The sequence below is a fragment of the Pristis pectinata genome, chromosome 9, assembly GCF_009764475.1.
Source record: "Pristis pectinata isolate sPriPec2 chromosome 9, sPriPec2.1.pri, whole genome shotgun sequence".
Taxonomy (NCBI): Eukaryota; Metazoa; Chordata; class Chondrichthyes; order Rhinopristiformes; family Pristidae; genus Pristis; species Pristis pectinata.
The window spans coordinates 80,083,850-80,109,903 of NC_067413.1; the positions used below are offsets into that span (position 1 = coordinate 80,083,850).

At 41.1% G+C, this 26,054-nt stretch overlaps 1 protein-coding gene across 1 annotated transcript in view; it reads left to right on the top strand.

The window, feature by feature from the left end:
* c9h8orf34 (chromosome 9 C8orf34 homolog) overlaps window positions 1-26,054 on the top strand; it is a 274,725-nt gene that overhangs the window by 202,787 nt on the left and 45,884 nt on the right. The window contains exons 9-10 of the mRNA XM_052023371.1: window positions 1,450-1,541; window positions 11,123-11,196. Of these exons, the coding sequence (XP_051879331.1) occupies window positions 1,450-1,541; window positions 11,123-11,196 (166 nt within the window). The remainder of the gene's footprint in view (window positions 1-1,449; window positions 1,542-11,122; window positions 11,197-26,054) is intronic.

Here is a 26,054-nt window from a genome sequence, read left to right on the forward strand (position 1 = left end):
CTCTATGCCAGTAAGGAATGTCAAGATTTTGAGCACTTTCTTTGCAGTTGTCTTAAAAATCTTCAAAAGACTACCTCCAATCTATCCCTTCTTCCTAATTGTCTGCACTCTCCCCATGCATCAGGCAAGAGCATGAGCAAGGGTCTGGGATGGTCAGGGGCAGGGAAAGTGACTTTAGCCATCAATGTCACCCTTGCTCTGAGGTGCAGATAATCAGACCTGCTGGAGCCTGGGGATTGGGTACAGTTGAGAGTATTGACTGTAGACAATATTAGTTCTGTTTTTCTTCCCATTACATTTTGCGCAGGGATTTTGAGCCAGAAATAGGGTTGTACTTGCATCTTCACATGGATCTTCTATGGTTTTTGCACTGATTACTGTGGAACAATAAAATACATCCACTTTTACATGCGGTTCATCGACATCTAATTCCTTAGATTCAGATGAAAGGAATACTCTTTAGTACGAATGAGAATGACCCATTAATTCAACACTAACTATTTTCTGGAAAATTTTGCAGTTGGGATTCTATCAATGAAGAACCTCTGTAGCTTTGTTTTAAACGTCTTATTTGTCACTCTGCCCATCTCTGCTGTTCTGCCAAATATGCTGGATGTTAAGGAGTTTTCAATAATGACCCATATTTTGTGTTTGTGATTACAGTAAAACTGTTACCATTCTTTGTCATTTAAAAACTGAGGGGAACTTTGGGATTTCCATTAATGCATCATTTAACTAGAATTGAAAAAATCTGTTGAGTTGTTAAGAACTTAAGTATTTGCAAACAGGATTGCTATCAGATGGCGTTATGCTTTGTTGAAAAACCTAATATATAGTTCAGATGTATGTATATCATTATTATATGCAAATTTTCTGTGAATTCAGATTACTATACAGTAATGATCAATCAGCCCATGTTTATGATTTAGTTTCTTACCGTATTTTTGCATGAATCTCCATACTTAGCTGAAAATAAGTTGGAGACACAAGAAATTCTGCAGATGCTGGAATCTGGATCAACACACACAAAATGCTGGAGGAACTCAGCAGGTCAGGCAGCATCCATGGAGTCGACGTTCTGTGTTGAGAACTTTCATCAGAATTGGAAAAGAAGAGGGCAGAAGCGAGAATAAGAAGGTCGGAGGAGGGGGAGGAGCATACTCTGGCAGGTGATGGTTTCGACACGAAACGTCGACTGTTAATTTCCCTCCATAGATGCTGCCTGACCTGCTGAGTTCCTCCAGCACTTTGTGTGTGTTGCTGAAAATAAGTTGGAATGGTACGTAATTTTTCACCGGTCAAAATCATTTTTATTCACTCTGTACAATCTATGCTTTAAAGGCAGCTATTTAAAGTACAGTGGTATTGTTAAACATTAGGTCTGATAATTTTCTAAAGCATTGCAAAACTCAGCACAAAATTAGTAAATAGTTGTACTGTTTTGTCTAGATTCCAGGGAGATAGTTTAATGGAAGAATCTGATGATGGAACACAGATGTCGCATTCCCCTGAACAAGCAGTCCCTAACCTCTGTGCAGCTTGTAAGTAAGAACATTTCAATATTTTAAAAAAAATATAGGGGGTGAAATATGATAGTGGCCTTCTTCAATAAAGAACAAAATCTGAACCTGACTACAATACTAACTCAATATCCTGAGTGGGAAATGTCAGTGCATTTCAAATTACAAGGTAAAAAATAAATGTTGAAGTGGCACCTCAAGTCTATTTTGATCATGTTAAAATCGTGAGTTTATAGAATGTTGGATTCCACAGATCTTGCGATTTGAGATGATGGGCATGAATGAATGTATCATCAAAATCAACTCAATACCAGCAGATCCATTACTTCTTCAAAGTTTACATCCACTGAGATAGCAATGTTTAAACATTTAAATACATAAGATAGCCCCTCCAAAAGCTGCAGTTGGATGGGGAATATGTCCAAGTAAAGTGCCTGGGAACAGAGCCAGGACTGATAATTGGATTTGTGCATTTTTGGAGGTAAGAGCCTGATTTTCCTTGAAAGATGATTGCAATCCTCATTCTTTCAATGTTGCAGTGGGTCATCAGCTTAGATTATACCTTAAATCTATGGAGTGGGATTTAAACCCATGACCTTCTGACTCAGAGGTAAGATTGCTAAAGTAAGCCCCGCTGACACAACAGGAATTGAAATTAATTAAATAATGTAACTGTTGGAAGTATTCTAATGAGTTCTCTGTTTTATGCTCCAGCATGCTGAAACGTTCACTGTGACCATATAATTGCTATCCCTTGTGCCCAAGGATAAACATACGTATACAATTGCTAGAAAAACACTGTTGGATCTTGATGCTCAGTCACGCTGAACTGAACATCCAACTGGATCATCTATAGTGCAAATCAGTGACTTGTGTTAATACCTAGGACTAAAAAACTTCTAGTTTTCAGTAACTGCAACAAGGAAGTAGACCTAATTAGAAAGTGGCATATTGAACATAGAACATACAAATGGAATCCTTTAACCATTTGTCCTTAAGTTAAACTAAATTCAGGAGTATCAGAGGAAATATGAAAACTTTTCCTAGTGAAATCATGCAACTTTCTGCAACTCTACATTTTGATCAAAAAAAGAGCTTGTCTTATTATACATCAACTAATAATTTTTATGCATTTTCTTCAGTGCCTTTATATCCTTGCATTAAAATATGGAAACCAGATTGTGAAAAGTACTCTAAATATCATCTGTAGTGACTCACCGTCCGAGCAAGCGAACCGGCTTGGTGGTCGGGTCGCGTGTCATCGGAGTGGCGAGGCCCAAGATGGTGTTGGGCCTTTGTCTTCCCTGAGCAACGGGGAGAACCCAGGTGCGGGAAAAGTTTGATGACGTAGCGCATACGTCATTTCCGTTTTTGGTGGGCGGGAACCGTTCCTCTTAAAAGGGCTGCGCAAGGCGGGAAAATAAATCAGTTTTTATTCTGCAGCCCACCGACTAGTGTCTTGCTTTCACGTTGCGGTAGCAGGCGCTACATTGGTGACCCCGACGGTCCAAACGGATTTTGGACCCGCACAATGGACGACAATGCAAGTGGCACTCAAGCTGCCCACCTTTTGGACACTTCGGCCCAGCGTCTGGTTCGACCAGGCTGAAGCACATTTCCAACTACGGCAGATCACCTCTGACTCCACGAAGTACTACCATGTGGTCAGCTCTCTGGACCAGGAGACAGCCGCCCAGGTCGGAGACTTCATCCAGTCTCCTCCAGAGGAGAATAAGTACCTGGCTTTCAAAGACCTTCTTATTCAGACCTTCGGTCTCTCCCATCGTGAGCGCACTGCCCGCCTGCTTCATCTCGACGGCCTGGGGGACAGATCCCCATCGGCCCTAATGAACGAGATGCTGGCCTTGGCTGAGGGACACAAGCCTTGCCTAATGTTCGAACTGGCCTTCCTCGAACAACTACCCGATGACATTCACCTGCTGTTGGCTGATGCCAATTTCAGAAACCCACGTGAGGTAGCTGCCCGGGCAGATGTCCTGTGGAAGGCCAAACGTGAGAGCGGGTCATCCGTCGGCCAAATTGCCAGGCCGCGAGCCCAACGCCTACCTAAACCAGTCCCAGCAACCGTGTGACCACACCCCAGAAACACAGACGACGACACTGGCGACCAGCTGTGTTTCTACCATCAGAGCTGGGGCGCGGAGGCCCGTTGATGCCGCCCACCCTGCAAGTTTCAGGGAAATGCCAGGGCCACCCTTCGCTGATGGCTACGGCGGCTGGCCGCCAACGCAGCCTCCTATTCGTTCGGGACAAGCAGTCCGGGCATCGTTTCCTTGTCGATACTGGAGCAGAGGTCAGTATTTTGCCCCTGACTGGCCGCGACACTCGTAACAGGCAACAAGGTCCTGTACTCAATGCCGCAAATGGCACAATGATACGGCCTTTCGGTACCCATACAGTTCAATTACAATTCGGCGACAGCCGTTTTACCTGGAACTTTACCCTTGCCACCGTCGCCCGGCTACTCCTGGGAGCAGATTTCCTTTGGGCCCACAGCCTGTTAGTCGACCTGCAATGGAAGCGGCTAGTGCACTCCAGAACTTTCCAAACCTACCCCCTGGGAGAAGCCAGACTACCAGCCCCGCGCCTGGACCCCGTTTCCCTGTCTGGCAACGAGTTCACCAAGCTCCTAGCTGAGTTCCCATCAGTTTTGGCACCTCAGTTTACAAATTTGATGCCCAAACACGGGGTGCAGCACCACATCATTACCACAGAGCCACCCCTTCATGCCCGAGCACGACGACTACCTCCAGACAAGTTCCGCCTAGCAAAGGAAGAGTTCCGCCGCATGGAGGAGCTTGGGGATCGTTCGCAGGTCAGACAGCCCCTGGGCCTCCCCCCTGCACATGGTCCCCAAAGCCACGGGCGGGTGGAGGCCCTGCGGCAACTACGGCAGGCTGAATGATGCCACCACCCCAGACTGCTACCCCATCCCTCACATCCAGGACTTCGCGGCGAACCTACACGGGGCCCACATCTTCTCCAAGGTGGACCTCGTCCGGGGGTACCACCAAATCCCGGTCCACCCTGACGACGTCCCCAAAACTGCACTTATCACTCCATTTGGCCTCTTCGAATGCCGTTCGGCCTTAAGAACACCGCGCAGACTTTCCAGCGGCTGATGGACGCGGTATGCCGAGATCTGGACTTCGTGTTCATTTACTTAGATGACATACTAATCACCAGCTGTGACTGCCAAGAACACCTTTCCCACCTCCGCCAACTGTACTCCCGTCTCCGTGATTTCGGCCTCACTATCAACCCGGCCAAGTGCCAATTCGGACTTGACTCTATCGATTTCCTCGGCCACAGAATCACCAGTGAAGGAGCAACACCCCTACCCGCCAAGGTAGACGCTATCTGCCATTTTGCCCGTCCCAATATGGTCAAAGGCCTGCAGGAATTCCTGGGGATGGTCAACTTTTACCATCGGTTCATCCCTGCAGCAGCCCGTATCATGCACCCTTTGTTCTCGCTGATGTCTGGCAAGGGCAAGGACATCGCCTGGAACGATGAGGCTGCAGCTGACTTCATTAAGGCCAAGGACGCCCTGGCAGATGCCGTGATGCTGGTACACGCTAGGACAGACGTCCCAACCACCCTCAGGGTGGACGCATCCAACACCGCAGTTGGTGGAGTACTGGAACAACTAATCGAAGGCTGTTGGCAACCCTTGGCATTTTTCAACAGGCACTTTAGACCACCCGAACTGAAATACAGCGCTTTTGATTGGGAACTTGTAGCGCTGTACCTGGTGGTCAGGCATTTCCGGTACTTTTTAGAAGGCAGGCCTTTCACTGCTTTCACTGACCATAAGCCTTTGTCCTTTGCCTTCTCCAAGGCCTCTGATCCCTGGTCAGCTCGTCGGCAGCGACATTTGTCCTACATTTCCGTATTCACAACGGATATCCAACATGTCTCCGGAAAGGATAATGTCGTTGCTGACGCGCTTTCCAGACCCACCATCCACAGCCTGTCCCTGGGTGTTGACTATACGGCCCTGGTTGACGCACAGCAAGCCGACGACGAGCTGCCCAGCTACAGAACCGCAATCTCGGGCCTGCAGCTCCAAGATTTCTTAGTCGGTCCAGGTCAGCGGACCCTCCTTTGCGACATCGCAGCAGGTCAACCCTGCCCTATAGTTCCTGCAGCCTGGCGGAAACGCGTTTTCGACTCGGTACATGGGTTGGCGCACCCGTCCATCAGATCAACTGTTCGACTGGTCGCCAGCAAGTTCGTCTGGCATGGCCTGCGCAAACAGGTCAATGAGTGGGCCAGGACTTGTTCGCACTGCCAGACATCAAAAATCTAATGACACACCAAGGTCCTGCCACAGCAGTTCGAGCCTACCCGTAGAAGGTTTGACCACATCCACATCGACCTCGTTGGTCCTCTGCCAGTTTCAAGAGGAGCCCGGTACCTTCTTACCATCGTGGACCGGTTCACGGGGTGGCCAGAGGCAACCCCTCTGTCCGACATCACGGCTGATTCCTGCGCCCGGGCGCTGCTCGCAACTTGGATCTCACGTTTTGGTGTTCCAGCCCACATCACTTCAGACGGGCACCCAGTTTACCTCCAGCCTCTGGTCTGCATTAGCGAACATGCTAGGGACGCAGCTGCACACCACCACGGCCTACCACCCTCAATCAAACAGGTTGGTGGAACATTTCCACCGCCATCTAAAATCAGCCCTGATAGCCCGCCTGAAGGGTCCTAACTGGGTCGACGAACTGCCTTGGGTCCTGCTCGGCATACGCACTGCCCCCAAGGAAGATCTCCACGCTTCGTCAGCTGAACTCGTGTACAGGGAGCCACTGATCGTCCCAGGGGATTTCATACCCGCCCTTCGGGGCCAAGAGGAACAACCCACAGCAGTCCTGGAAAGACTGCGCGAGAGGCTTGGCAGCTTGGCACCGATTCCCACTTTGTGGCATGGTCAAACCCCATCCTGTGAACCCAAGGAACTACGAGACTGTAAGTTCGTTTTCGTCCGCAGGGGCACACCCCGAGCACCGTTGTAATGACCATACAAGGGGCCGTTCCGGGTCATCAGGAATAATGGTTCCACCTTTATTTTGGACATTGAGGGCAAGGAAGAGGTCTTCATGACGGACCGCCTCAAACCGGCCCATTTAGATCTACAACAACTGGTCGAGGTCCCAACACTGCGATGCAGAGGCTGACCTCCTAAACAACGGCTAGCACAGCCCGTGAACCTTGGGGACCGTATTGCCGGTTCTGGGGGTTGGGGTTTGTGTAGTGACTCACCGTCTGAGCAAGCAAACCGGCTTGGTGGTCAGGTCGCGCGTTGTCGGAGCGGCGAGGCCCAAGATGGTGTTGGGCCTTCGTCTTCCCTGAGCGACGGGGAGAACCCATGCGCGGGAAAAGTTTGATGACGTAGCGCATACGTCATTTCTGCTTTCGGTGGGCGGGGACCTTTCCTCTTAAAAGGCCCGCGCAAGGCGGGAAAATAAATCAGTTTTTGTTCTGTAGCCCACCGACTAGTGTCTTGCTTTCACATCGCGGTAGCAGCCGCTACACATCCAACCAAACCTTTGCATGTTTATCATAACATTCATGCTTTTGAGTATGGAATGAATTGACTTTCTTGACCTGTGCTGCTATTTTTAAGGAGTTGTGTATTTGAGCCTAGACGTTGCTTTGTGCCTTTTTCCCTTTATTTCCAATGAGTAGTTGCCTTCTTATTCTCCCTATATAAAAAAATGCATACCATGATCTTTCCTGATATTGAAATTCATTTGCCGTTAACATGTTCATTCTGCACATATATTTTAATCTTGTAATTGAAGTTTGTTATTTGTAGTTAATTTCCTTACTATTGACTGTAAGTCCATAAATTTGTAAATTTTGGATTTCTGTTTCTGATTCTCAAGTAAATGGGTTTCTTCCCTACCTAACCTGCTGTCGAACAGAACAGTTCATTGAGGATGCTCTACCTCTGGCAAACATTATGGTGTATTCCCCATGATAGCATCAATTATTAACTGAAGGGAAGAATATCTGAACATATTTCCACTCCTCCATTGCCAAAGCTTCTTCCTGTTGAGGCAGTTTAGCTTCAATTGTCTTTAAAGATCCTGAAATGGATCAGGTTAATTTCCCTGCATGTCTTCACCCTTGGAGCTGTCTCATTGTGTATGTCCAGAAACAGGCCATGTTTTACTGGGAAGGCTTGTCCTGGGCACCCAGCGAGCAATATTCCAAGACAATGAAATTGTAGCCCAGGAGCTCCAGTTCTCATCTCCTTGTCCACCCACCTCCGGCACACATACCCTGTCCTAAGAATCAAATGCATGAAACCCTAGGGCAACTTAAAAATAATCCCTATCTGACAAATTGGATCTCCATATTTTTCCTAAGCCCTGTGCACCTGATGAACTGACTACTTCCTTAACCAAAGAAACAGGGAAACCTCACTTTCTTTCCTCATAATTATCAGTGTTTAGCTCACTTCTTACCCTAAGATAGCTGCCAGCTGCTCTTTCAGAAATACATGTGACACAAGAGTTTCAGATTTCAGCACTGGCAGCAGTTGAAATCAGTGTCAGCATGTCCATCTGGTTGCTGCCACTAGCCACAGCTGCCCCAGTGCAGCTCTGGTGACCTGCTATAAGTCTCTCAGCTCTCAGGCTGGGATGTCACCCAGTGAGTTTAACCTGGCAGAAGCACAGTTCAAATGAGTGAGAAAAGTTGGCTACTGGGAAAAAGTCAGTAGCTTTTTAAAAATAATTTATTTAAGTTAGTTTCCATATTTTAATTGATTTGTTGTGTGTGGTTTAGCAAGTATATGTTGTTTAAGAAATCTTTATTTCTTAATTTGCTCTAAGTGTTACTGAATGTTTGAATGTCAAAGATACGTTCAAATGATCCCACTGCTGACAGTTTTGACAGTCTGTGAGACTCAGCAATTGTCACAGTGCTTCTGTGAGTTTAATGGACTGCCTTTGCTGCTCTCAGCCATAACAAATTGCAGGGAGCTAGGCCCCCAGCAGAAGACTGTGCTGGGGAACACACTGGAATAAACAGTATGACCCTGGGGTAGGCGGACAACAATCTGCCGCATATATTCTTAAAGGAGTAATGTCACTGTAGATTGCAGCCATTATCCACAACCTCAACAACATTAATTTTTACCCAGTCAGTTTGGAAGACTATCAGTCTTTGTGAAATTGAAAGGTAACTTGAAAGGTACAGATCACTTTGATGTTTTAATTTTAACCATCCCTTTAAATACATGTAGATCTGAACATTAAATTTAAAGTGTTACAAAAGGAAAAATATTGGAAATCTGAATTGCAGACAGAAAATGCTGGAAATATTTAGTAGGTTAGGCAGTTATCTGACTTGCTTAATATTTTCTGCATTTTGTGTGTGTGTGTGTGTATATATATATATATGTATATATATATATATATATATATATATATATACACATAGTATTTTTTTTATTATTATTACTGTTACATGTACTGAGGTACAGAGAAAAACTTGCCTTGCATACCATCCATACAGATCAATTCATTGCAACAGTGCATTGAGTTAGTACAAGGAAAAACAATAACAGAATGCAGAATAAAGTGTTGCAGTTACAGAAAAAGTGCAGTGCAGGTAGGCAATAAGGTGCAATGCCATAACGAGGTAGATTGTGAGGTCAAGAGTCCTTTTTATCATGCTAGGGGACCGTTTAATAGTCTTATAACAGTGAGATAGAAGCTGTCCTTGAGCCTGGTGGTATGTGCTTTCAGGCTTTTATATCTTCAGCCTGATGGGGAGAAGAGAGAATGTCCAGGGTGGGTGGGGTCTTTGATTATGCTGGCTGCTTTACTGAGGCAGCACAAAGTGCAGACCATGGAGGAGAGGCTCATTCCTGTGATGTGCTGAGCTGTGTCCACAACTCTCTGAAGTTTCTTGCAGTCACGAGAAGAGCAGTTGCCATACCAAACCGTGGTGCATCCAGATAGGATGCTTTCTATGGTGCATTGACAAAATTTGGTGAGGGTCAAAGGGGACATGCCAAATTTCTTTAGCCTCCTGAGGATATAGAGGCACTGGTGAGCTTTTTTGGCCGTGGCATCTATGTGGTTGGACCAGGACAGGGTATTGGTGATGGTCACTCCTAGGAACTTGAAGCTCTCAACCCTCTCGACATCAGCACCATTGATGTTAGCAGGAGCCTGTGCACTGCTCCCCTTCCTGAAGTCAACGATCAGCTGTTTTGTTTTGCTGACATTGAGGCAAAGGTTGTTGTCATGATACCATGTCACTAGGCTCCCTATCTTCTTCCTGTACTCTGACTCATCATTATTTGAGATAAGGCCCACTACAGTGGTATCATCTGAAAACTTGTAGATGGAGTTAGCGCAGAATCTGGTCACGCAGTCATGAGTGTATAGGGAGTAGAGTAGGGGACTAAGTATGCAGCCTTGTGGGGCACCAGTGCAGAGAATAATTGTGGTGGAGGTGTTGCTGCCTATTCTCATTGATTGTGGTCTGTTGGTCAGGAAGTCAAGGATCCAGTTGCATAAGGAAGTGTTGATTCCCAGGTCTAGGAGTTTGAAGATGAGTTTGCTTGGAATTATAGTATTGAAGGTGGAGCTGTAGTCAATAAACAATAGTCTAAAGTAGGTGTCGTTACTGTCCAGATGCTCCACTGTTATATTTGCTTCATGGTATAGTTGGGGTTGAAATGGGTCAACATTAGTAGTGTGAAATGGACAACAGCGAATCAGCAGGTGGTTTTACATCATGCATCAACAATTTATTTCCGTTTGGAAAACAATAGGTGGAAAAAAATAAATGAGATGTAAAGCTGACTCTGATTTCTGTTTGTATATTTTACATTACTGGTATTGATCAATATCACTGATCATTACTCGACTCTTAAAATAGAAACAGTGAGTATATTATTGTATTAGAAAGATCAGCTATTATATTGGAAGTTAAAATGTGCTGAAATTGGACAAAAAAATAGAAACATTATGAATATATTTTATGAAAGATTACCTCAGGTAAATTAGATTGAATGGGGGTGATTTTCAGGTTCTGAAATAAGTTAGTTAATTCACATCCAAACAGAATAGTAAAGGAACAATAGGACAACTCTCTCACGTCAGTACATCGGCAATTTTTTTAATGATTTGAAGGTGCTGGTACTAATTTGTATTGCTTGTAAACATAGTTATTGACATATTGGTGTGCTTTGTTGGTTGAAGATTACCTTGGTATATTGTGATTGGGGTAGTTCCAATGAACCATCTGTCATTTTACTCAGGCCATTCCATATCACAACTGTGTTACAGGTTTGCTCTGGTAAAAGGAGGGTCTGAGGCACCTAACATTTGCTAGAGAAAGAAAAGTAAATGAACCACATGGACATTTGAAAGATGGCACAAGCAGAACTGGAAAAGAGTGATTTCTAAAGTCAATTGTGAAATATTTTCAAAAGAATCCACTTGCGTCTTATATATTTAACCCAAATATTTATGATCATACTTTGAGATTAATTATTGCAAAAAGTTAATGTGATTTCTAGAAATGAGTTATGTATTCTCTTGGAACAGCTCCATTGCTGGGGGAGGAACGAGTGGTGCAAGATGAAGAAGAATTTGAGAGTGCTTCTCAAGTGTCAGGGGCTGTAAGTAGATTTAATTACAGACAGCTTGTCTGTTGCAACTGATGATCTGTTGTGATAAACCTTCTTGGAAAATCTATTACCAGTCTGAAGTTTTGTTTGAATATTTGGTTAAATTTTATTGCAGTATTATGCAAGCCTAAAGGGGAAAACTTGAATAGATTTCTGCACGATAAAATCAGTGATATCTGCAGACTACTTGTTGAAAATGGCTTACTTACAGGAAACTGATAAGGAAGTTCCAAAATCTTTTGAAGACTGATTATCTTCTGTCATATTCCTTTTTCGCTGTCTAAGCATTCTTATGTTTAGATATTTAGTTTGTTAATAGAAATGTGTAGCAGTTTTCACCAATATATTCTGTACCATTAGTAATTAGATTTCTTGTAGTATTGTGTTAGCACTCAATGACTTAATTTTGATTTTGTTTCTAATTTTACTGCAAAAAGTAAACAGTAGAGTATCACCTTCCATCCATAAAGCATGTTTCATATTCTCAGAGCATTCTAAAGCAGTTCATAGTCAATTTTTTTAAGACCAGTTACTTCCCCTACTCCCATTATAGTGTTAGCAAACATGGTAATCAATTTGTAAGTGGCAGGGTCCCACAAATAATTGATATAATTGATAATATAATCTATTTTAATATGGCAGAGATAAATTTTGGCCTGAAAGAAAAGATGTTACTAAAGGGCCTCTGTAGTGCATGATTTAGTAGGAAACCCAGGTACAGGGAGTTACATTATCAGGGACAACAGAAAATTGATAGTGTTTTGTGTAACTGGAGAGGAAAAAGATTTTTAAGTGATTTATTGATCAATCACTTGAAGGCTTCCAGTAAACAAGGATTATCAGATAAATGTGGAATTTATTTTTAATAAAAAATAATGAATACTGTTGGCACGGCTGCATTTGAAATTTTAGAGTAAATTGGGCAATCTACATCCACAGCCACTGTCATAAAATTGTAGTCCAGTCTGTGTTCTATTTGAGTTCTATCAGTAGGAGTGTTAAGTTATCAAGTTACCCCTATTTTCTCTACTTCTGAGCATTTTACCTTTAAAAGGCTTCTGGCACATTTAAAAGAGATCCAAGAAAAGCAACATAAATAGTTTCAAGATGTTGCTTTTCAAGTTATGAGGAGAGAGAGATGTAGAACTAAGGTTGTTTTCATGAAAGAAATTTGGGAGAGGGGTGTGATGCAGTGAGGAGCCTAAATGATTGGACAAGTGTTGGCTATTCAAAAAAAAAGTCATAGACATGTAGAATTATAGGAAAATACAACACTGAAAGAACCCATTTGATCAATCAGGCTCTTGCTGGTTGAAAGACCTATTCAATCACTATTGCTTCTCTGCTCTTTCTGCTATAGCTCTCTAATTGTTTACACATCAGTTATTTATCCAATTGCCCTTTTAGTTATCACTGAAACAGGCCACATTGGACTAAGTTGGACACAGGCAGTAATTGTGATCATAACAATATGCTTCATGCACATTTTCATGCCACCTCTGGTTCTTTTGCCAATTACTTCAAACCTCCATCCATTGTTTATTAACCTTTTGCTACTAGAACCAGCAAGGCAGAAATTAGTTTTTGATTCATAACTGTTAAAGCATCTGAGAGTGTTGGCTGTTTGTATTCATGCCTACACAACTGATTCCACAGTGGAACCAAACCAGTGAACATAACTACAACTGATAACTGATGCCCTCGTACTCATTTAATATTAGCCACCAGAGATGTGAATTATTTTAGTACTTTATGTGATAGCAATGTGATTACCTGATTTTTAATAATGTTATTTGAGACATAAGTATTGTCTTTCCCACCAGGGATAGCTCTCCAACTCTTCTTTAAAATATTATCATGGGAACTTTTATGTTCACCTGTGCAGATGGACAGTGCAGCACTCCCTTATGTCAGTCGAGTGCTTACTGTTCAGAATTCATTCTAGAGTGGACAAGTTCACAAACTTCTGATTCAAGGGGAAGATTGCTGCTAGCCAAACCACATGTAATGTTGTTATCTCTTCCTTTGCACTCCCTTTGTCTTTTTTATTTGATTTTTTTAACTTCAACTCTGACTTCTTGCCTTCAGTTTTGTTCTCTGCTGAACAAGGAACTTTACTTTTATCTTAGCCCATTTTTTCTGTTTCATTTGACTCTTCACATATTTAGTCATCCATGAACCTCATCTTTTCCCCTCACTGATATACAGTATATTTGGTCTGCACCTGAACTATTTCCATTGTTTACTTACAGTTTCACCTGCAAATGTTTGATACCATCTGTGACAGATCCCTTTACAACTCTCTGAAATTAGCTGTCGTTCAATATAAGAATGACAAATGATAGTACAGGCAAAAATGATCAATATGCAGTGCTTAGAGCATGAACATGTCATCTGTGAAAATTAACTAAACAGAGCTGAATAAACAAGATCTGAGAGTAGGTAGATATTCTGGAATTTTACTCAAGGCTATCAAAAATTCAATTTACTAAATTGTCCCTCAGGCAATTACATTTACCGAGTGCGATCTATGTGAGGAATGCATTATAAATAACCATGGTCTTGAACTGAATAAATAGCCTCTCATGCTTTAACTTTTGAAAGTGAGGTTCACCACATTGTAAAGTTAAACCACTATACATGTGGGTTGTCATATACTTAAGGTAGCTAAGAGAGTTGATCAGATGGGATCTTTCCCTTCTGAATCCAGACTGACGGCTATTAACCAGATTGTTGTTGTACATTTGATCCTCTTGCCACTATTATTTCATATCTAAGTGAAAGTTTTAACTGGTGAGCAATAGGCTAAACAGAAAATTCCTAAATCTAAATCACTCTCAATTAAGAATATTAGATTCATTTTCAAAATCTCTGATGTGAATGCAAAATGTATGATCTGAGTATCCATGGCAGGATGCAGGTAAACTTTAACAGGGCACTCTTTGCCTTGTTCCTACTTATTTTATTTCCACCTAGTTTTCCCCATTTTTTTCTTTTAGAGGCTTATTTTGTATTGGATCTAATTCAGAAGACACAATGAACTTCACTGGGTTATTTGCAAAATCAAACTAAAACAGAAATTGCTGGAAGAACTCAGCCATTCAAGCAGTCCCTTCTCAGTTCCTGAATCCTGATCAGTTCTGGAGAAGGTTCCCTGACCTGAAAGATTAACTGGTTACTCTTTCACACAGATGCTGCTTTCTTCCAGCATTTACTGTTTTTGTTTCAGATTTCAGCATCTTCAATTTTGTATTTTTTTTATTGAGGTATTAGTGCTTAATAGAAAAGATTTACGCTTAAAGAAAACATGCTTACCATTCAGGGGGTGATTTAGAACAAGAATTTTACTTTGGAGGTGAGTTCAATCTGAAGACTGCCCTGTCTCCAAAGATACTTGATCGATTCAGAAAGTGAAATCCTATTTTCAGTTTTATTTTTGGGATGTTTGTGATGTGGCAATAATGTTGTTTATTACCCTTTCCTAATTTCCCATGAGAAGGTGATGGCGAATTAACTTCTTGAATGGCTGGAGACCATGTGGTGAAGGCTGTTCCTCGGTGGTGTCCTGTACAAATAGTGGATGGATTTATTGCTTAAAGCGGCAGGTGGAATGTTAGTCAAGCAGACTGTTCTGTCGTAGATAATGTGAAATTTCTTGAATGTTTATGCAACTCCCTTCAACTAAACACATGGAGACTATTCCATAACACTCCTGATTTGTATTTTACAGGTGGTTGAAAGGCATTGTTCAAGTGAGTCATTCATTGCGCAGCCTTTGACCTGCCCTTGTAATAGTGACATTGATGTTTCATTTTTTGGTTAATGGTAACATCCAGGACATTGATTAGGGAGGTAATGCCACTGAATGTCAAGGGATTGTTGGTATACCATCTGTAATTAAAATTGCTTGAAGAATTGCAAATAAAGCTGAACACTCTGCAATTATCAGCCAGTAGTTTTGCTAAAGCAGTGACTTCTCTTGGCATGCTAACTATTAAATGCTGGTGGGGAGGAAGAGAACAGTGATGATCATGCAAAGTGGTGGGCGGAGTAAATGATAATATGGGTGTGAAGTCCCGGGTGTTGGCAGACTGTATTGTGAATATAGATACATCTTGTGTATGGTTTTATGATTATTTATCACCTTAACCACAAGCACAGTGATGCTACAGGTAGAGCAGCTGTCTCAAAGCCTTCAATGAGACTGTTCCTAATCTGACCTCCAATGATGGCTGTGACGAGTTTGCACAATCTCCATGTGACCACTTGGCTTTCCCCAGCCTGCTCAAGTCTCCTTCCACATTCTAATACCTGCTGGTTGGTAGCTTAATAGGCTGTATAATTTGACCCCAGTATAAATGTGTGGCAGGAGAATCAAGAGGGTGTTTATGTGCATGTGTGAGAGAATAGGTTACAGGGAAATAAGTGGAGGAATGGGATAGGTGGGATTGCTTTGATAGCTGGCATATACGATACAACAAATGGTCTCCTACGTTGGAAGGAAATGTAAAAATATGAAATATCAAGCACAATAGAACATGTGACCACTCAGCTATAAGATTATCTCAGTGATTGTTATGACGTTCAAGCCAGACTCCCTGAATATGCAATGCAAGCTACTTTTGCAAAGTTGAGTTACATTTTTGGATGGCTAGGTCAAGGCTGTGCAGCTCTTTTAGAGAGGAACCAACAGTCACCAACTTCAAGGACGCTCGTGAACCTAACACATTGACAAATCTAGACCATGCTGAGATTTGCAGCAAATGTGTTATCTTGGACACTGCAAGGAAAATAAATTCACAATTCTGGAACAAATGTAATACAAATGTAATTATGGAAGTTGGAGAAACAAAGAGGGAACACTTGTTGGAGCACAGCAAGAAATGGAGAAATGCCTCTGATATCTACAAGACAATGGGGTAGAAGCAACTGATGGATTGATTCCACACTGATCTATTTTTCTTTTCCTTTTCTTTTCCTTTTTCTTTTTCTTTTTATTTTCTTTTTCTTTTGTTTTTGTATGGCCTGCTGGGCATGTCGCACATTACACAGACAAAGCAACAAAATCTGTTCTTGATTTCTACATTAACTGCTACATTAGGTCTGGTTAGGGGTTCTGGACCTGAAATGTTAACTCTTGTTAAAAATGTTCTGGACCTGCTGGGTGTTGACAGCATTTTCTGTTTTTATTTCAGATTTCCAGCATCTGCAGAATTTTTTAAATTTTCATTTGCTGTTGAAGGGCATGTGAGAGAGAATAGAATTCCATGAAAATAAGCAGTGGCCCTAATAGAACCATAAACAGAAAACACTGGAAATACTCAATAGATTAGGCAGTATCTGTGGAGGGGAACACAGAATTAATGTTTCAGAATGTGTTAATTAAAATAGGGCCAAAGTGAGCTGGTGAATTTCATTGTGTGGATGGTACACGCAGAAGCCACAACGTGCTGATGGTGGATGGAAGGTAGTGGATGGGGTGCCAGTTAAGCAGGTTATTTTGTCCTGGATAATGTCGAGCTGCTTGAATGATTTTTCAACTGCATTTAACAAGGCAAGTGGAAACTATACCAGAATACTTCTGAGTTACATCTTCCGGAATTGTTTGCAGATCTTGTTCTTTTTCAGACATATACTGAGAGGAATTGAGTAGTAGTAGTCTTGGAAGTCAATGTCAGGAATCTTGCTCCAAGATTGATGATGCAATGCAGGTAAAAATAGAGTAACTGAGTCATTGAAGATTCTGAGTGCATTCTTCAAATTGGTGTATCTCACCAATTCCACCATTAGCCTCATCTAGAGTCATAGAGTACTACAGCACAGAAACAGGCCCTTCATCATATCTAGTCCATGCCGATCTGATTTTCTGCCTAGTCCCATCTACCTGCACCTGGACCATTTCCCTCCAAATCTCTCCCATCCATGTACCTATCCAAACCTCTCTTAAATGTTACAATTGAACCTGCATCTACCACTTCTGCTGGCAGCTCATTCCACACTCACACCACCCTCTGAGTGAAGAAGTTCTCCCTCAGATTCCCCTTGTACATTTCACCTTTCACTCTAAACCTATGTCCTCTAGTTCTAGTCTCACCCAACCTTCAGGGAAAAAGCCTGCATACATTCACCCTATCTATACCCCTCATAATTTTGTATACCTCCATAAGATCTCCCCTCATTCTCCTGCACTTCAGGAATAGAATCTAGTGTTCTATTCACTGCAACATTACTACTCTCAACAATCTTTTCAATCAGAACTCAGCCCTTCGAATCCTTACCTCACGCTCATGTAATTAGAAGTGTTGCCAACCTCACCCATAACTCAGCCCACACAACATGAGAATTATCCACCCATGACAGTAACATCATGCAGACATATTGCAGACACTCACTAACGAGCTCTTTCTTGCAGGAGAAGGTGGCACACAGATAGAGTGAAGAAGTGATTCACCAGGATATTGCCTGGAATGTAGTTATAAGGAGAGATTGGATAGCCTGGGTTTATTCTCACTGGGACATAAGAGGCTGAGGGGTGACTTTATACAAGTTTATAAAATTATGAGAGGCATAGATCAGATAGTCAGAATCTTTTTCCCAGGGAAAGGGAGTCTAGAATTAAAGAGCATAGGTTTAAGGTGAAAGGGGAGAAATCTGAGAGGTAGGTTTTTCATGCAGAGGGTGGTGAATATCTGGAATGAGCTGCCAGAGAAGCTGGTGGAGGCAGATGCCTTTGCAATGTTTAAAAGACATTTGGACGGATACTTTGATAGGAAAGGCATAGTGGGATATGGGCCTAATGTGGGCAAATGGGATTAGCGAAGATAGGCATCATGGTCTGCATGGATGAGGTGGGCCAAAAGGGCCCATTTCTGTGCTGCAGTTTTCTATAATTCTATGACAACAGGAGGTGGTGGAAAGACTGGAGGGAGATGAGCATGTCAGTTCGTCTTAACCTGATGGAGCAGGTCCTCATGGGAAAGGACACTGTGGCTATTGCTGGAGGGAATGATAAAGTTAGCATATGCTTAACTAATCTTCCTTCCCACATATCACCCCTCACTCACTTCAGGACACATGAATGAGAAGAAAATAGAGGGATATGGGCATTCTGTAGGCAGGAGGGAATAGCTATGTCGGCACAACATTGTGGGCCAAAGGGCCTGTTTTGTGCTGTACTGTTCTATGTTCAGGAAATGTGCCCTCACCCCCCCCCCCACCCAGTGTGGTTAACAGAGCCCTCACCCACATCTCCTCCATTTCTTGCACTTCTACTCTTACCCCACTTCCCCCCAGACAGAACAGGATAGAGTTCCCTTGGTCCTTATCTTTTACCCCACTAGCCTATGCATCCAGAATATCATCCTTCAACATTTCCACCAGCTACAATGTGATCCCACCACCAGTCACATCTTCCCCTCCCCACCCCTTTCTGATTTCTGCAGAGACCACTCTCTCTGTGAGTCCCTGGTTTGCTCATCCCTCCCCCTCCCCAGGCACTTTCCCCTGCAACCATGGGAGGTGTAATACTTGTCCCTACACCTCCTCCCTCTCAACCATCCAGGGACCTAAACAGCACTTCAAGCTAAGGCAAAGATTAACATGCACCTCCTCCAACTTTTCTTTCATTACATTTGGTGCTCTTGATGTGACCGCCTTTACATTGGTGAGACCAAGTGCAGTCTAGGATTGGCAGATTGAGCCATTGAATTCCTCCAGGAAGTTGACATTATGTTCAGCATTATGAAGTAAAAACAAGTCAAGTAGAGTGGGCTGTGTGAAAATGGCAGCACTAATATCAAATCTCATTGATTAGCACCATGACCTTCGCACTCTGCATGTTATCTGCAGTTATCAGGTACATGCGCACACTTCCTTGACCACTGTGGCACCCTGGACATTACCTGTTGAAATTTGTGTTTATATCTGGCACCTAAACAATGGATACTATGGTGCCTATTTAACTGCCTTCTTCCTTAGCTATGGGACAGACAACAGAAGGAAAGAAGAAGGGCTTGCATTTATCTAATGTCTTTTGTAACCTTAGAACATGGTAAAGTGCTCTACAGTCAATGAATTACATTTGAAGAATAGTCACTGTTACAATGGAAGGAATACAATGTTTAATTTTGTACCTGGCAAACTCTCACAAGCAGCATAATAAATAATAATGCCAGATAGTGAAAATCAGAAAAACTGCAGATGCTGGAAATCTAAAATAAAAACAGAAAATGCTGGAAATGCTCAGCAGGTCAGGCCTTATTTGTAGGAAGGAAAACAAAATTAACTGGTCCTTTATCAGAACTGGGAGAGACAAAAGAAGCTTCTGTCAGGAGGGTGGGGGAGGGGAGATGTCTCTGATAGGATAATCTGTTGCTATAGAGTAATCTATTGCCAGATCATTTGTTTAACTAACATTAAGGGATTGAGGAGTACTTGACTTTTGGTTTTATATTAATTGTTTAGCCTAAAAGGGTCTGTTGATTGGATGAGATTAAACCAACAGAATTGGGAGGCAGTTTGTATGAAACATAAACACTGGTTGGGCCAGGAAATTCTATGTGGGAAAAAAAACTTGATCAATGTAATCTGGTATCTTTTGGCAGATTGCCCATAATCTCTGAATACAGACCAGTAGGTCAATGCATACTGGTGCCTCTAGGCAGATGCAAAATCTCTGTCTGTGTACCTGCTGATTCTTTTGATTGCATTTTTTAAAAGATCAATTACAGGAAACATTTGGTCTCAAGATTGCAATCTTTTAAGAAGCCTACAAGCAGATTCCACAAGGTCTCCTAATCAAGTAAACAGTCTGTATCAGGTCAAAGTTTGTGCTTGCTTCACTCTGAGTTTACGACTTCAGTATTGCACAATTCTTACATGTGTTCAATCCCCTGGTATTATCCCCTCATAGAAATGACAGCACTGTAATAATAGAAGATGAGCAACAAGAAAGTTGTCACCATAAAGCTCTTTAAAATGATTTTTTACATATGTTCTTCTCAGTATCCTTTCCTCTCCTTTCATCAATGTTGCTTCTCAGGCAACAACTGCATGGATGCCGATAGTTCCATGATATTTTACCCAAGTGGTTGCTCTTCATGTGTCGGCCTAAACAATATCAGAAAGCTATTCGATACTGGGAAGATAACACAATTGGCCAAATTTTCAATGTCTACATTCGCAACCTACAGTATTGTCTCAGAATATGGCTGAAAAGTTTCCCGTCACCTTGGTTAATGGACACTGATGTCAAACAGAGTGACTGTGTTGTCACTAGGATTCTACTTCAGTCCGTCAAGTTGTTGATTAAAGTAGGATGCTCCTCCAGCACATCAAATTTGTATTTTCTCCTGATGCTCTCACTGCCCATGGGGAAACCTTATTGTCAACTCTGCTTCTGGCAGCACTGGTAATCACTCACTCACCCTGCACTTCTATTGAGCAGTTAAGATGCTACTTAAAGGATTATAAACAAATTAAATGAACAATTGACACGTGGAGTAGAAGTAAGATCGCTAAAAATGTAGGGTGTGGAAGTAAAGCTTGATGTAACTGGGATCTTGGATTATGGAACTATGGCCCTGACATTGCTGAGGAGAATACAGGCAGATCATCAGACACACTTGGGGTCTGCAAGTTATCCTGACGTGTATGATAAGTGAGTCAAACAGCACTGACTAATGGAAGCAGAAGCCTTGAGCTTTTCTGAATTGGGAGTCACATCAGTCCTCATAGATCTCTGGGAAATTATTCCAGCTCCCTACTTATCATGCTTGTGTCATTTAGGGTGTTGGGGAACAACAAGCAAATAAGAAAGCTGGCACAATGGCGCACCATGTTATTAAACAGAATATATAGCACAGAAGTATTTAGCCCAGTTTATCAGAATTTATGACATCTCCGTCAAATTCTGTCAGTATATTCCCTTTATCCATATGCATTTATCTTGCTCCATTTTAAACACCTCGGCACTGTTTTCTTTAACTACTACGTATGGTAGTGAGTCTCAGCTTTTCATTGCTGTCTGGATAAAGAGCTTTTGCTTTGATATTCATTACCAGTGGATAGCAGTAAATGCACTATGTACTAACATTGTAATTTGTTCCATTAATTTTCAACAAAACTGACCTTGAGAAGCAGTGTAGAACACACAGTCACTGCAACACAGCACGTTTATTGCTGCTGACTTTGACTAACTTAAAATGCTTCGAGTTTTGCTCTTCCCTAGACATGGAAAACCTCTCTGTATTTATTCTCTCAAGTTTTTCAATACTTATAACTCCATTATGTCACTCTTCTGCCTTCTTTTTGTGAGATAAAAGGCATCCAACTTGATCATCCTTCCCTGACAGCCATAACCGTGTATTCTTGCTACCATCCTTGTAAATTTATGTTTCACATCTTCTCTGGTGTCTCTACAGATTATTTTATAACATGGTACAGAACTGTACACAATACTTCAAGTATATTCTAACCAAGGTTCAATACAAGTTTAGCATAACATACCATACTTTTCTGCTCTAAAAGAAATAAATCCCAGTGCTTGATATATTTTCGTTATTGCCTTATTTGCCTATGTTTCATTTTTGTGATTTATATATCAGAGAGTCTTAGAAATTTATGATGTAGAAGTTCATTAAGTCTCTTTGTAATTGTATTGGGTAATTGTACTTTCAGATCACTTTGGTCTTATTTACCATGATTGATCTCCTTATTTTTCACACCAACATGTAATTTCACAAGATTATCTAGGCTGAAATTAGTTCATCAATTATATGGCCATTCTCTGTTTGTTAATATTTTGTTGTAATCTGCTATAATCTTCTTCAATGTTGATTACCCAAAATTCTGCACATACATCACTCCAATTTGGTGTTTTCAATGAATTTAGAAATTGTGTTTTTGCTCCAAAGACACATTTTCTAATATAAATATTAAGGATTGGTCAGCACTGAAAATTCAGGGACCCGACTTCTCCAACTTTAGCCAATGATATAACATTTACCACTACTCTGTCTTCTGACCTTCAGCAGCCGTTCTGTTACTTGGCCCTTGACTCCACTGACACTGATTTTTCTCATTTGTTCATTATGTAGTAGATTATCAAAGTCCTTTTAAAACCTGCATTTAGTACATCCACTACAATAGGCATAACTACTCTTGCTATTACCTCCAGTGAATTTGGTGAGGTTAGTCAGGCAAGACTTCCTGGCATGAAGTGAATCTTTGAAAATACTGAATCATTTGAAATATGTTATGCTGGGAAATAAAAATGGATCGAACACAAACTTCAGTGATTATTTTTGTTTTCTCTGCATGTAAGCACTTTTGTTAATGAGTTAGTGAACTGTTAGATTTCTGCTGTTATCATTGCAGATGGTTTTGATAATACAGATCTTAATAAGTTAATTGAGGATGAAGAGGGACCCAGTCATGTGGGAAGGATTTTTTATCTTTCTTCTCAATTTTGTTTTGAAATGGTAAGCAAGTAGTAATAAATTACAGCCTCCTTTTTCCAACTCCACACTGATTTACTACTTTACCTTCTCTACCTCCTGGGAAGTGAGCTTATTCTGGAGAAAAGTGCCGCAGAATGTTCAATCTTTCCTAATAATTACAGTATAACCTCTCAGTTCTGGTATCAGCCTTGTAAATCTTTTTGCAATTTCTCTGTATTCTTTTTATACAGTGGAGACCTGAACTTTAGATTGCAGTCCAAGTGTGTTCTTACCAAAGTTATTTGCAAGTTTAACATAATATCTCTGCTTTTCAATTATACTCCTGCAGAATTAGACACCCCTGCTTTGCATTCACTGTTTTATGGCCTTATTAACTTGCTGCTTTTAATAATTTGTGAATGTTTACTTCTAGTTCCCTTTGTTCCTCTACCCCATTTAGACTATTTTTCAAGGACTAATTCTTATTCTGCCAAATTATGCCGTCTTGTTCATCATCAAATCTAAGAATCTTCAGCTCAAATAGAGACCATCCAGCCTATCATGACCATGTTGTCCAGAATAAAGCTATTTAGATTACTCCCACTTCCCACCTTACCATCTGTTGTCTTGTAAGTTATGGCTCTTCAAATGCTTGCTGGGATATCTTTGAAATGTGAGGAGTTCCGTCTCCACCATTCTCTTAGGCAGTGAGTTCCAGACTTGCATACTCTGTGTGATGTGTCTATCGGCTCTTCAATGTTGCAGTTTACAAAGGCAAATAATATTGGTGGAATTATCAATTAAACTTCTTTTATCAAAGGCAGTAAATTCTCAACCAACAATAGTATCTGGCAAACCAGTAAACAGCAATGTATCAAAAGTCATATGACATGGTATCTTTAGTTCTCAAAGGTACACTCGCTCTCACTTCATTAGAAAGTATTTTTCTTCCTCAACACCACTTTAATCCTACAAATCAATTGTCCTTAGTTATCAACCACTCTGCCATGGGAAATAATTGATCATTGATAGTTGGTTTATTATTGTCACATGAACCGAGGTACAGTGGAAAACTTTGTTTTACATGCCATCCTTACAGATCATTTCATCACATCAGTACATTGAGGTAGCTTAACAAAATGCAGAATATAGTGTTACAGAGAAAGCGCAGTGAGACCATGGCAAGGCAGACTGAGGTCAAGAGTCCATCTTGTCATACAAGAGGTCCATTCAATGGTCTTATAACAGTGGGATAGAAGATGTCCTTGAGCCTGGCTGTACAAGATTTCAGACTTTTGTATTGGGAGCAGGGAAAAGAGAGAATGTCTCTGGTGGGATGGATTGTTAATTATATTGGCTGATTTACCGAGACAGCAAGAAGTGTAGACGGAGTCCATGGAGGGGAGACTGGTATTTGTGATGTACTGAGCTGTGTCCACAACTCTCAGCAGTTTCTTGTATCTTGGGCAGAGCAATCACCATACTAAGCTGTGATGCATCCAGAAAGGATGCTTTCTAACCCTTCTTAATAATCCTTCTCATTTTCCATGTCTGGCCTTCATCATTTTGAGCATTTCTATTGTATCTTCCCTTTGTCTCTTTTGTTCTAAAGAAAACATACTGAGTCTGTCTCTTCCCTTAACTAAAATTCTCCAACTCTGGCAAAACTCTTTGCCAGACTTCAACTCTTGAAGTTGTTCTTCTGAGACCAGAGTCCAATATTTTGTTTGAAAATGGTTGCAATTTTTGGTTTACCGAGGATAGAATCTGGCCATCTATCTGCCTCCGCTAACTGTATGATTGCCTTTGTTACATTAATGGCCAAACGATCCAATTTGCTTAAATGGAAGGATCCAATACCCCCTACTACTTTTCAATGGTTCTCTCAAACTATATCACGTTTAAACTTGGAAAAAATTAGGAGTGGTACTGTTGATCCTTTGCTTAAATTTGAGGAAGTTTGGAGTCCATTTATTCAATATTTTCACATGATATAGATCCCCTTATAATGACCTTTCAATTTAGAGGAACAGAGTTGATGACATAATATTGCTCTGTTTCTATTGAGAAATTTTAGTTCAGTTTTTTTTCTGTTTTTTTAAGAAGTTTTTTTGTTTAGCTTAGTTTGGTTTGATATATTGTTTATAATTTTTCTTATTGTTTTGGGGATTTTTTTTCTTTTATATTTTATAATAAATATTTTTCTTTTATATTATATTCATTCAGTAACAGATCGTTGGATCTACAGATTTTTTTTATACTTTATTGTTCTTTATGATTATCCATGTCATGATTGTTCTCCTGATCTCTTTGTATTACATGTATAAACGTTGATATATTAATCTGTATTAATTTGAAAACTAATAAAAAGATTGAAAAAGAAAAGAAAATGGTGACCACAGTGGCTCCAGCAACAATGCCTTTTCTCACACTCCGCATGTCTGAGTAAAAATTAATTCTGCTGTTCAGCTTCGTTTGTATTGTGAAGATTTTTTTGTGATTGGTGTAGGGGTGCTGATTGCTGGAACTTATGAAGACTGTTTAGATATTTACATATCACAGGTTGGGCTTGGGATCACTGGCAATAGTGTCTGATTTTCTTTAAGGTAAAGATGTGGAGGTAATTTGAGACAAGACTGAGGAAGTATGTTCAACCCACCCTTTAAACTTGTTTACCAATTTACAAATGCCTGTTTTTCTAAAGGAGCTTGTAGTCTTTCATTCTGGCAATGTGCTACAGTAGTCTATTTGATTTTTTTTTAATTACTTCATTCCAGGTACTGAAAGCGATATATCACACAGAATGCCTGTCAATGCACTACTATCCACTATATATTTATGATGCTTTTTTTTTGGCCAATATCCTGAAAACTAAGTAGGAACTTTCCATGATTTATTCCATTTGGTTACATGATGAATTAACTTAGGACCTCACATTTTTCTTCACTACAAACTTTGCACTATCAGATTTCATTGTGATTATGTTCTACTGCATATTTAATAGCGTTAGTAGCACCAACTCTAAACATTCAGAGTTCTGCTTCTTTGAGATAAACCAGAATTGTAATGATTTATTTTGATCACTGCCATAAGGAAAGAAAACTGGAACAAAAGCTTTGCTTTCATCAACATCCAATTATTTTCTCTGAAATTTCTTGGTAACATTCTATTTGGGATTTGGAAGGTGGAAGACAATGAGAGAGATCTGATTTTAGAATGAGAAAGCATAAACTTACTGCCTACAGAAAATTTGTCAGGTCGCTGCATTTATCCATGGGTTCTCTGGGCTAACTACTTTAACCCTACCAGGAGGCCAGTGAATCTACTAGGTAGTCGAAAAAGATCCCTGTTGGAAAGTGTTCATGAGTAAGTATATAAGCATAGAACTGCATAGAGCTCTAATAATTTGCA